The 13,314-nt window shown below is 37.5% G+C and overlaps 1 protein-coding gene across 2 annotated transcripts in view; it reads right to left on the reverse strand.

Moving 5' to 3' along the window:
- Window positions 1-13,314, reverse strand: part of DLGAP1 (DLG associated protein 1) — a 614,261-nt gene that overhangs the window by 57,560 nt on the left and 543,387 nt on the right. For both annotated transcript variants that reach the window (XM_063451516.1, XM_063451517.1), the window contains exons 9-10: window positions 3,994-4,358; window positions 2,668-2,759 (exon numbers count right to left, since the gene is read on the reverse strand). In XM_063451516.1, the coding sequence (XP_063307586.1) occupies window positions 2,668-2,759; window positions 3,994-4,358 (457 nt within the window). The remainder of the gene's footprint in view (window positions 1-2,667; window positions 2,760-3,993; window positions 4,359-13,314) is intronic.

The following is a 13,314-nucleotide window of genomic DNA, read 5'->3' on the forward strand; positions in this document are numbered from 1 at the left end:
ATAATTTCCCAAACTGTTTATATTTTTGCAAACATACTTTTTTACTTTTTATTATAAAGTGTCAAAATATGTTTCATCTCTGTGTAATGAGTGAAGCAGACATTTATACAACCTTGCCAGCAAAGCAGCGTTTTATAACGGGACACTATGGGCACCAAAACAACTTTGGCTTAAATAAGCAGTTTTGGTGTAAGCTATAGTTGTTCTGGCTATTGTGGTGTCCCTTTAAGCAATCTTTATTATCTTATCCACAAACCTTATCTTTAATATTAGTTGACTTTCACATCAGAGACATTAGTGAAAAGAATTTTAAAGAGAGGTATACCTACGTCGCCCAGGTCTAAACACCCTGTATCCCACACCCCTAAATCTACTGCAATGCATGCATTGTTTTACCTCTTGCCATTACAGCATCAAGTGAAACATTGTACATGATTCTGTCACGACATCTGTCTTCCAAAATCTGCTATAATGAGCCAACAATCTCCTTAATGTGACAGCATAATAGCATCTCTATAGTGACATGCTGTGATTTAATGTGAGCATTTGCAAGTCAACACTTTTAAAGTGCATCAAACATTGAAATAGTTAAAGGCAAACAAATGTAGGTAAATGTGTATATGAGATAACAAAAGCCTTTCTCAAACAACACAGACAGAACTAAACAAAATTCCTATCACTATCTGCTGCAGTCTTGCAATTGTTTAAACTTTTTGTAACATTATTGCGCATAAATGTTTTCATTCTTTTTATCAGTCGGTTAGTACAATTGGTGATCCAGATGGTACAGTGGTACAGTGGTACAGATGTACACCAGTGGCATTGATTCAATAAATTCTCCTATTTAATAAGCGAGTTTAATTTCACCAGCAATTACACAGACTGTGTGTGTCTGTCTCACTACTATGAAAAAGCCCACATTTATATTCATCTGCTACTCATGAATATAGCAATAGCTCCCATGTAGACATTTGGAGAAGTCACAGGCCTCTATACAGACATGCTAATTTCAGACTTCAAATTTCCAATTTTCACTGGTTTATTTATTGGGCCCATGTTACCTTTTAGTACACAATAGCAGCACCCAAAAGCACTTTAGCTAGTAAAACATTCTATATGCAAAAGAAGATGACTTGGGCTATTTAATATGGAGCATTTTTTCAATCTTTTCACTTAGCTGTTTGTATCAACAGTTTCTGAAGGATTTAGCAATTTTTTGCTTTTATTATGGGGCTAAGAAACTGGGCATCGCCTGGGCCTGGGCCCTTCTTGGGAGCCATACTTATATTACAGTTCATTTTTATTAAGGGTCAATTAAACTGGACATTTCTAAGGGGCCTTATGGGTACTATTTACATAATAGGGGATTGGATGGGATTAAAGGGACACTCCAGATCCCTAAAGCACTTTAGCTTACTGATATGCTTTATGTGTAAATAGTGTTTCCTCTTTTCTTCAAATTAACATGGGGGTTCAATATAAATTGGCACTTTTATAAATTAACCTGGTTACACCCCACTGTCTGTCAGTCAGAGAACCAGCCCTGTTACTTCCTGGTTGTGTAGCCTAGTTGAACTAAACTCCAGAGGCAGGCAATTGCAATTGCAAAAGCTTCTCATTGAACGGCTCTGTGAAGTTTGGACGGCTCAGAAAGTCTGAACTGGGGAAGAAAAGAAAGGGCTTGCAAAGGCTGCGTTTGCTGAATGTATATAGCTGATCCTAGTTACTCCAGATAATAAATATTTGCATTTGATTGCATGGCAGGAAGAGCACAGACTGGTTAATCTTATCCTAGTCAGTTGTCCAAATGATTAATGTCATTCTTTTAGTAAATTCCTTTAAAGGAGGCAATGTTTAGCCAGTAAAGTGTATGTGCTTTAAGTCACAGAGCTGATATCATCCTTGGCAGCGGTTTGGGATATTTATTTCTTTCCAGATAATCCAGTTGCATTGTTATCACATTTTTTCCTTCCTTCATAATTAAAGTGGACCTGCCATCTGCAGTGGACCTGTTATCTGTCATCTACAGATGGCAGCTTGGCTTTTTGTAGATTAAATACAAAGCATCTATATAATGAGCTAGCTAACTTGCAAGCAAATAAATAGTGCTAGTTACAATGCAGTAGGAACATAATGTCAGCACGGTGCATGACAACAAAGATCTCATCATGACCACAGTGCCCGTGTTAGTCATTACAGACCTTACATGAAATATTACAACATATTCCTTCGCACTGTACAACAGATAAATAAGACAAACACAGGCAAACACTAAATTCTAAAAGCATGATTGACATACTAGAACAGTAGGTGAAGAGGGCCTTGCTCAAACCCAGTAACAGAGAAAAGTTGTTAACTTGATAAGAGTTGCTTTATGAAAAAATACTGATATACCATCCTGACGGATAGAGTCACAAAAAAAATTGTTCTATAAATTCCATAGATCCCTTTCTTCGCTGCTTAGATACCTTTTTTTTTGTAACTTAGCATTCTTTCTTTCAAATCCCTCCTTAGTCATCTGATTTGTTAAACGACCTTCTCCTGTAGATTGTTACCCATACAATATGTAGTGGTGTGGACCTTCTGTTTTCTATATTTCATTGAATATAAATCACACCCAGTTAATCCTAGTAATTGCAGAGATAACAGTATAGTAAAAATTCTTACGCTCTTTCTTCTTCCACTTGAATTCCAACGGACTGGTAGCGAAAAGCTTCTTGTCTTTCCTGCGCTTTGGCTGCTTCCTCTGGCCCGTCAACCTAAATACCAAATAAAAATATGCTCTTTATGGACTAAACATACATGCAGGGATAACACAGATGGCAAAGAGTATACATGAATTAATAGGGGTGCTGATGAAATGTATACAAAATACACATACTAATAGACACACAGACACAACACTTTTAGATACCTATCAAAACTGATCATTTACTTGTATAATTTGCTTGTATAATGCTAACAATTCTGCATTCCTGAATACAGAGAACAAAGAGTATGATAAACCTTACTTTAAAAGACAGACGGTAAGTTTTGAGAGCCCTGACCTAATAAAATACAATTTAAATGTGGACAAGTGAGACACATGTGGAGTGCATTTCAGAAACATTCGGCAAATTACTGTAAAAAATCATTCACATCCTGGTGTAAAGAGAATGCTGGTGTAATAAATGGATCTGTTTTATTTTTATTATATTTTATTTTATATATATATTTATTTATATTTACATTAATATATATTGTAATAATGCATAATAGGAGATTATCAACGGATTTAACAACATTTTGCCTCCCATTTAAAAACAGTGTTAGTTTCCAATAACCTCATTTAAACTATGCTCATGGAGTAGGCTGGTAAAAGAAAACACAACAGGGGATATATATATATATATATATATATATATATATATATATATATAAAAACATATTCTTAAAGGGGCGCAAACATGGAAAAGGGGTGGTTTCACTGGTTTCCATGTTGAGTGTCCCCAGTTTTAGTACTTTAGATCACTTTTCAGGAGACAACACCTTTCATATAACCCTCAATGTATTTTATAAATGTAATTTTAAGTATATTTTGTCTATAATTTCCTGTTTAAAGAGACACTTTAAGCAACATAACCTCCGCAGCATGAAGCCCCTTGGTTTAATATCAAACCATTTACAAATGGTTTGGTACATACCGAGGGTCTTTCCAGCACCAAGGGACCACCCTTAGCTACATTTATAATGCAGAATTAACACATATGCATGACTATAAGTTTTGTTCGACCTTGATTACATTAATTGGCTATGTATGCTGGGCAAAATTGGTCGGTCTCCAGGCACTGGGAAATTGGGAATACACTCAGTTTGTATGAAAGTGTTCCTGAAAAGTTTAATATTAAACCAGAGGACGATGCCAGGGAACCCTAGGGTTATGTTGCTTAAGAGTTGCCCTTTAATAAAGCAAGTGTTCTGCAGGTGCAAAATACACATCGATATTTGTTTTACCTGTATTCCAATCGACAGGTTTTTCCTAAATAGGTTCCTTTTTCTTTCCTCCGCAGTGATGGTAGCTGCCATGGAGTGGGCATTCTGTGTGGCGAGGTTCTCCATGTGCTGGCTGGCAGGGCCATGGATCTGAGCGTTGGCAGCTTCTATAGCAGCAGTAAGTGCTTTCATGCTGTCCAGGCTCTCAGTGGAATTACTGAGCACTGATTGACTAATGATATCTCCCCTTTGGCCATGACCATCCATGTAGGCATCCTGGGCAGACTCTGTGCTACTCTGAGCCGTGATTGATATGAATGGCTTGGTAGTGTTTCTTGGTGGTACTGGAGGTGGTGTCTTTTTATATGTAGTAATGCATGATGAAACTGTAAGAGGAATGAAAGAATATGGTAAACATCCCAGACCACTTTTCTATATACAGTTATAGTTACATAGTTACATAGTTACATAGCTGAAAAGAGACTTGCGTCCATCAAGTTCTGCCTTCCTCACATATGTTTTTGCTGTTGATCCAAAAGAAGGCAAAAAACCCAGTCTGAAGTGCTTCCAATTTTGCAACAAACTAGGAAAAAATTCCTTCTTGACTCCAAAATAGCAGTCAGATGTCTCCTTGGATCAAGCAGGTATTACCCCACTAATTAGAAATTATATCCCTGTATGTTAAGTATTTATCCAATTGCAGTTTAAACATCTGTATAGACTCTGACAAAACCACCTCTTCAGGCAGAGAATTCCATATCCTTATTGCTCTTACTGTAAAAAACCTTTTCTTTGCCTTAGATGAAATCACCTTTCTTCAAGCCTAAATGTGTGACCTCGTGTCCTATGTATAGCCCTGTTTATGAATAGATTTCCAGATAATGGTTTGTACTGGCCCTGAATATATTTGTATAATGTTATCATATCCCCTCTCAGGCGCCGTTTTTCCAAACTAAAGAGATTTACATTTTTTAACCTTTCTTCATAACTAAAATGCTCTATTCCTTTTATCAATTTTGTAGCTTGTCTCTGCACTTTTTCCAGTGCCATGATATCTTTCTTTAGAACAGGTGCCCAAAATTGCACAGCATATTCAAATCTGCCTTGTCATTAAAATCCGCCTTTCCACAGAAGACTGGTTAGTCATTAGAGGAACACTCCAAGCACCATAACAACTACAGTCCATTGTAGTGGCTATGGTGCCAAGAGGGCCCTGGATAAGAGTGTCCTAAAGAAAGTAGTCAAACAAGTTGAGAACAATCTCAAAGCTTACCTGGCTGCCTGGGTCCCGTCGATGCTTGTCATCAACTTCCCGGCTGCTTCAAGTTAGTTCCACTGAGCTAAGTCTGGCCACTCAGGGACACACTCATTATATGAGACCATCAGCTGAACACCTTTAGCCAATGAGCATGGCCCTAGGTTGTTGGCTCAGTGGTAGAAGCATCCAGGTTTAGGGGTGGTGATGGCAGGACCCACGTAAATTACCAAATAGTTTTTGACTATTACTCAAAAAAGGCAACAGTGCACTCATGGCAATAAAATAACTACAGCAGGTTGTAGTTGTCATAATGCTTGGATCTTCCTTTAACCAGCCAAGGCTCTACCCAGACTATGGGAAAGCAGTGCTGTGTTTTTTTTAAATGTGTTATATGGCATAATATTACAAACTACAGTATTTTATTTTACACATTGTAGAGCCACATGGTGTATCATTATTATTTATTAAAAAAACCAACATATTATGTACTGCTGTACAAACAATTAGTGAAACTTAAAAGTAACTAATGCTTAGCTTAACACGTTTGACATTCAGCAATAAACAGTGAGAAGGGCCTCCATTTGTAAGGGCACTATAGTGGTCTGGGTACATTGTCCCTATTTCTCTTAGTCATGCAATGTAAAATATTGCAGCTTTAGAGAAACTGCAATGTTTACACTGCGGCACTAAGACAGCATGGATGATAGCCAAAAATCCAAATTTCCGAGCAGGCACATACCAATATCTTGGGGGGCCCGAATATGCTTGTTTTGATTCTTGATTCACCGTGCCATTCCTGGCACCTGAAAAGAAAAAGGGTGAAGAAATGCAAAAGGGCTGTTTTTTGTTTTGGTTAGGGCAAATGAGCAGCTTAGCTTGCCCTAATGGTCAAGATGTCTGTCCAATCATGTGGCTTGATATCCTGTCCAGTTCAAAAGGTAGCATAAAAAAGGTTGATGGATAGTAAGGAGACAGCCAGTCAATGCTCATTTTATTCACAGATCAAGTGACAACTGCCCATTCTAGGAAAAAAAAATGAGGCACAGTGAAACAATCTGTACTTCCAATCAGGAGTCTTCCAGACACTTTGACTGATTAAGACTTACATGTGGTTTAACCTTGTTGTGTCGGTGTGGGAGATCAATGTCTGGGTGAGTGATTCAAGTGCGAGACTAGGCTTAGTTTGCTGCTGTATCTAGCTAGATAGCTGCTGTCCAGGACACTTGAAACTACTTGGAGTAGAAATATAAGATTGATTCTATAGTGAAATGAGGTTAGCAATATATAGTTGTTAAAGGTTTTTTTTGTTAACTGTTTAGAGAAATATAATAGTTCTTTAAGTGAGTGTGGTGTGTTCAGTAACATAAACAAAAAAGTTTGTCTTGCCTAGCCTGGGTCATTGATTCTAGTGTGAAACTAGGCACAGCTTGCTGCTGTATTTTGCTAACTACTGTCTGCCAGGAGCACTTGAAACAACTTTATATGGGAGGTAGGCCATTTTATCATTGTTCCAAGTGTAACTAACCCATTTTGCAACACAAACACTTATTTTTAATGAACAATGTTGTGTTGGTCTACACAACCCACAGTCATTCATATACCAAATTTATTGTAACAAGGAAAACAAACCCACTCTCATCAATGTCACATACTAATCCAAAGAAGAGATTGAGGGAGTGTAGTGGATGGGGTCCTGTTCCCCAATCCACCATCTGCAGTAGTGCCATGGCTTTTGAGAGTTTGAACACCTTAGCCATGAGGACTGCTGACACCTCTGGCACTGCTGCCTCCACCACCACTACCACCACCAATAGTAGTATTTAGCCTCAGGATTAGACATGTGCAATTAGTTTTGTTCTGAATGTACATTCGGACGAATTTCATGCAATTCGGACATTCGGATGCTTACAAATGTCAGAAGTTCAAATTGCTGAATTGCCGAAGTGGCGAACCAAATTGCCAAAGTTCAGAATTGCTGAAGTCCCGAATTGCTGAATTGCCGAATTGCCGAAGTTCCGAAATGGGTTAGAGTTAGGGATTAGGGTTAAGGTTTAGGGGTTAGGGTTAGTGGTAGGGTTAGGGTCCGAATCATTGAAGTTCAGAATTGCCTAAGTCCCGAATTGCCGGAGTCCCGAACCAAACTGAATGCCATTGGTCCAAATTGCCGAAGCAGACAAAAAATATTTCTTACCCGAATTTCTGAACTGAATTAGATGTTTTGCCCATGCACATCCCTACTCAGGATAGTGGGATTAAAAGCATGTCTGTTACACCCAATTAAAAACCCTGGAACCAACTGATTTTGCTTTTTTCATTCATTTTATGCTGCAAAAATGTGTGCTGTCTGGCACTGCAGCTTCCTCTACCACAGGTAGGTCAAGCCTTATACCTACTCGGTACCCCCCAAATAAGCAACTAGGCTAGAGCTTACTTAGTGGGGGTCATCGGAGCCATTCTTTAGTGAGAAGAATACCAGTGTAGTATCCCCAATGTCTATTGTTGGTGGTGGTGACGGTGATGAATCCAGTGGTGAGAATTCCACACCGTTGCAGACATAGCACTTTTACCTCTTGCCCAGAAACTAGTCAACTATGACTATGATCAGTCAGAGGAATTAGAAGAAGAGTGTGTGGAGATAGTAGCAGGTGCATGCTAACTTACCACATGGATGCTTTCCAACCTGTGCAAGTCTCATTACCTCATCCAACAAAGACAGTCGTGACATCAGCTGCACCTGCTATCACTGGCACAAGTAGCTCACCCACTGTCAATGTTACCATCATCACTAACATCACCACCATGAACATCGCCTATATAGGCACTATTAACATTTCCATTAGCATTAATAAACCTAGTGTACAACTAGTATGTGATGGCCTCCACTGCCACCAGTGCAAATACCTCTGCATCTTCATTAGCCACAGGCAAAGGGTGGGGGCGAATGTATCGAGCCAACAAAGCAAAGTTTGGGATCACTTTGAATGCCTCCAGAAGGCCAACATGCAAAATGCTAATTGTGCAGCCAAGAAATATCTTGGGGACAAGAGAATGGTCTTCTTATTAGTACTGGTATGAAGCAAGATCAACAACTAAACCTGTATTACTGAGAAGCAGGAGAAGAAGAACAAGCAGACACGGATGGGAGAAGCTGATAGGTCACTATCCCCACTGACGGAGGGTCATTGAGGCAATAGACTGGATGTGTGGGAAAGCTTTGTTCTTTTCAGGGCAGAATGAGTGAGTGGTTGTCAATTGCTCACTGACTTTTTCCTTTCATATTTGGATGAATCCCCTATTTTGAACTTAAAACCCCAGTTTTCATTAATACAACATAGCAAAAGGAAAAAGATTACAATATATCATTACAAGACTAAGCTCTCTCACTTCCTTTTTTATTAATCCAATTATATAATAATCTCATTTTGGCAATTCTGCGTTGCCATTGCAAAAATGGCTGATATTGCATAGGTATTAGGCCAAGCAACAGTGTGGATTTGGTTTAAATCAGATTGATTTTAATTTAAATCAATAGTCAGCAAGACTCAAATGAAATCATGATTGTTAAACGTAAAGACACAGATTCTTACAGGGTATTATAATCTTTAATATTTCAAACCAGATGAAGATATCATATTTAGAATCATAACTTTTCAGACTAGTTTAACAGGTATATCAGAACGGATTGCATTGCATACCAGAAATACAAAGATTGATAATAAGGAAACTATTGCACAGTGAACTATCTCCAGTGTAATAGGTTAATTACTCAAATTTGGAAAACAACCTAAATCAAAGGTTTTTAATGTTTCTACACAGTTTTGCAGAATACCAATGAACTTTGTTAATTTCATGAAATTTTTGGGGTGAAAAAGTGCATGTTCTCTTTGCAGATATAAGTTCAATTAACTTGGATTAAAGCGGCTCTTTCACCTTTTTGGATATTGTCAAGTTTCTTCAAGTGTAGGAAAAATATATGCATTTTAGGAGAATTAGTAAAAAGAAAAAAGAAAAAAAAAGAAAGGAATAATGGATTATTAGTGTGGAAGAGAAAAGGAACAGATCAAATGTAAGTTTAGGTTGATAGAGCTGATGTAAAGATATTCATAAAATTTTTTTTTTTTAAATATTACTATGTAACTGATCTTTATTTCATATCGAGTAATGTTTGAACTATAATATATCTTAAATCGAAAATTAGCTTTAGATAGATTTTATCTCCAAAATAATTTTATAAGCAGAAATCGCATTTAAATAAAAAAAATATATAAAAAAATAAAAATGAAATCAGATTTTATTTTTATCTTTTACTAAATTCTGCACGTTTTTTTTTTATCTATTCTGTCAGGCAATATTGTAGCTGTGTATGCATGTTAGCACAGTCATAGTTGTCATTTTTCCTGTTCTGGCTTCCACTTCACAAATTTATTTCGATGCTGAAAATTCAGTCTAGCTGATTGTCCACGTGAACGAAATTGTGCCAACCTAAAAAAGTTTTTTTTAATTTTTCCACCGAAGTCATTCGGGAGAACTGAAATATTCCTCCCAGCGCAAGTCAACTAATAACATTGTCATTTATTTTTGTCAGCGGTAGGATATAATAGAATATAATAGTAATGGTCCCTGGGTCAGATTAGAAAAATTGCTTTAATATTTCTTACATGGCATACATAGTTTAATAGTTCCCACATGGCATTATGGTGAATTCACTTTATAGGAGACAGTCTTTATTGAACAAAGGTGAAATTGGGACGAAGACATGATGTCTTTTTTGTTTATTTCTGTGAATATGGTTTCCATGAGTAAATATTACGAACATGGTAAAAATGTCAAATGAATTAGAAACATAACCTGATACATAAGAGGCAATATTGTTTCCCTTTGAAAATAGAGCCAATAATACTTTATTGAGTGTCATTCTGCCTGTATTCTTACAGAACCTTTATGAAGCACTCAGAGATATTCACCAAAACGGGGGATTGTGTAGAAATGACTACAGTGTGGTCTCATCATACAAGAAGGAGAGACAAGGGGGTAAGCGTTAGTGAGTTTTGCAGATCCATAAATAGTTAAATCATAACTTTTCGTTCATTAAGTTGACTAAAATTCTCATTAATTTCTCAGCACTTCACACTTTGTTTAAAGATGCTCTCCATCACACTTTTTCTATGCTGAGTATCCCTATATTTCAGTAGTCGGTGCATATTATTCACTGATCCATTTATCCCTCCCTCACTTCCTCACTCCATCCATCTATCCTTCAGTCTCTTTCAGTATAGAACAATCCATATGAGAGAAATAATTAAAACAAAGTTAAAATGCAGCTTACGCCTACTAAAGTGCAATAATAGCCATGTTTATTGAAAGACTAATAGAAAGTAAACCTTTTGGGCATTTTACTTTGTTTATCGGTGTAGAAATGTATTAACATAATCAGTCTGCTCACTGTAAAAAAAAGAAGCTCTCCACCTGCCAAAAACCACCACCCAATAATACACCTTGGCTCCATGGCGTCAAGCCAACACTCAGTCCATCTCACTGTGTCAGTGATCTCTGCCCAACATGCTAAAATGTATTCTTCCTTCGATCACTGTGCTGCTTCTGCTTTCGAATAGAGGACACAGCATGGTATTATCCGGCAGTCCCATGTTTTATTGGCCTATTAAGGATTTCCTTACTGGAACATTTCCCCTGTGCGTTGGGATCTTTGCAGCCTCTGTTAGGGAGCGTGGAGTTAGTGCAGATTCCCCTTGGTAACACCATGTGCTCTGCCTGCCCATCTGCCTCATTCTAATCCATTTTAGGAATGCTGGGGCATACCATGTTACCCTAGCTACTAGATTCCATGGGTGGGATGTAGAATGCCTGCGCCCCTTAATCAGGACTCTTTCCTCTATTTTTATTGCAGGGAGCTTGCTGCAGCTGTGATGTGAAGTCCTCCACAGGTTGATGTTTAGATTTATTTTTGGGGGGAGAGGGCTGTGGGTGTGCGGTCAGTGACTGCTGCATTATGTTGTGGGCCATGTTGAATGTTAGGACTAAAGTATTTGAGCATGTGTTGGTTGCAACAGCTTTATGTGAATTATGTGACCTGAGAATAATAGGGTCTCAAAATTGTAACCTTTTTCATGGTGGATATGTATGCCTCTGTGTGCCTGTCTGTATGTGCCAGTGTGTGCCTGCTTGAGTCTGTCTTTGTGTACCTGCCTGTGTCTGTTTGTAGCTGTCTGTGCATCTGTGTATGTTTGTGCATGTCTATGTCTGTGCCTGTGTGTATGTCTGTAAGTAACTGTGAATGTGTCAAGAGGTTCGTTAAATGACAACTGTTGACTCACAATGGTTTCTTGATCTAATAATCATTTCATTATGTTTTGAAAGGAGTTTTTGTAAAAATGAATTAGATGTTAAAAAAAGGGCTGTGCTCACCAATAAATCTGCCTTATTCACACATCTTAAGTGCCTGGGCCATCCTGCTTGTTCTACCTTTAGCCATATATATGTACACACCCTGGGTCGGACAGGCTTTGACAAAAGACAGTTAGTCTCTATGGTTTTCCCTGCTTTACTCTGTACACCGATTCAGGAAAGACCATAGAAACCAATTGTCAGTTTTAAAACACTGTCTGGCCCAAGGTGCATTTATATGACTGAAGGATTCGGTCCTATACTAAAAGTAGGTATGAATTGTTCTGATTGGTTTTTTTTACATGTACTTTTAAGAAAAATCAATTACATAATTACACAGGGTGAAAAGAGACATGTGTCCATCAAGTTCAGCCTTCCTCACATTAGTTTTTTACTGTTGACACAAAAGAAAGCAAAAAAAAAAAACAGTTTGAAACACACAAAAAAAATATTTCTTGACCCCAGAATGGCATTTATGTTTGGAACAAGAAGCTATTACCCTACAGTTAAAAACTTACATAATTGAATATTCTGTTTTTGCAAGTATGCATCTATTTGCTGTTTAAACATCTGTACGGACTCTGATAAAACCACTTCTTCAAAAAGAGAATTCTACATCCTTATTCCATCTCAAAATGAGATGAAAGGATTAATATATATATATATATATATATATATATATATATATATATATATATAAAGTCGTTTTGAGGTGACAGTTGTCCTTTAATGAGTGGCATTGGGGAGATGCAAAACTGAGGTTTGGGATGGGACCAGTAATGGAGCTTTAGGAAGGGCCACCAAAGTAATTTTGGGCTCAAGCTTTGGGTGTTTTGGCCAAAGCAATGCCCCTGTCTGACACTCTTGGTCAATCACCTCCACCGATTGCTGCTCATTCTTTTGGTTCATCATTAACCTGAGCAGCACAGATAACATGGACTTCCAGGGACTATTGTTCATTGTTAAACCATAAAAATAGTTTAACACTGAAAAGAAGGATGGCATTAGGGGACTCTAGACCCTAATACTACTAAGATAAAGCAGTTACAGTTACTACAATGTCCTTTTAAGGATTTTATTCACAACATATGAGAATGGAGATTGCACAGGTCAGTAACCATGCTTGTGATTTTTTTTATTATTTGTGAATTAACATGGCGAATGCAAGATTTAGACCATAATAATCTAACTAAAAAAAAAAAAAAAATCACAGCTACTTTTGCAGCTAGGTTAATTAAGACTTAAATCTGCAATTATCTTGATCACTTCTCTAAAATTCACAGTTTAGTAAATGACCCCATCCATAGTTAAGGTAAACGCGTGAAACAGTTGTGTCCGGTTAAACGTAATGCAAGACTCTTTTGTTATTTTTTTTCCCCTAATTTAAGTAATTAACTGCGCTACTGCTTGTTTTGGTTCCTCGTGACCAGGTAGACAATAAAGGAAAATCATGATCATGGCTTTTACGAATGCAGCAATGTTATAGTGCAGCTTTCCTGAACTGTGCCATTTATAACGCACCCATTCAGTTTGGAATGTCTATGCTAAAAAACGGAGAGTAAAATCCCAGAGAGCGAAACAAAATTCATTGTTTTGCTACATCATAACAACGCTTTCCTTTTCCAAAAACATACATGATATCTTTTAATATTATTATGTTATTATTTATATAGCACCATCAG

Source organism: Pelobates fuscus, chromosome 4, assembly GCF_036172605.1.
Source record: "Pelobates fuscus isolate aPelFus1 chromosome 4, aPelFus1.pri, whole genome shotgun sequence".
NCBI lineage: Eukaryota > Metazoa > Chordata > Amphibia > Anura > Pelobatidae > Pelobates > Pelobates fuscus.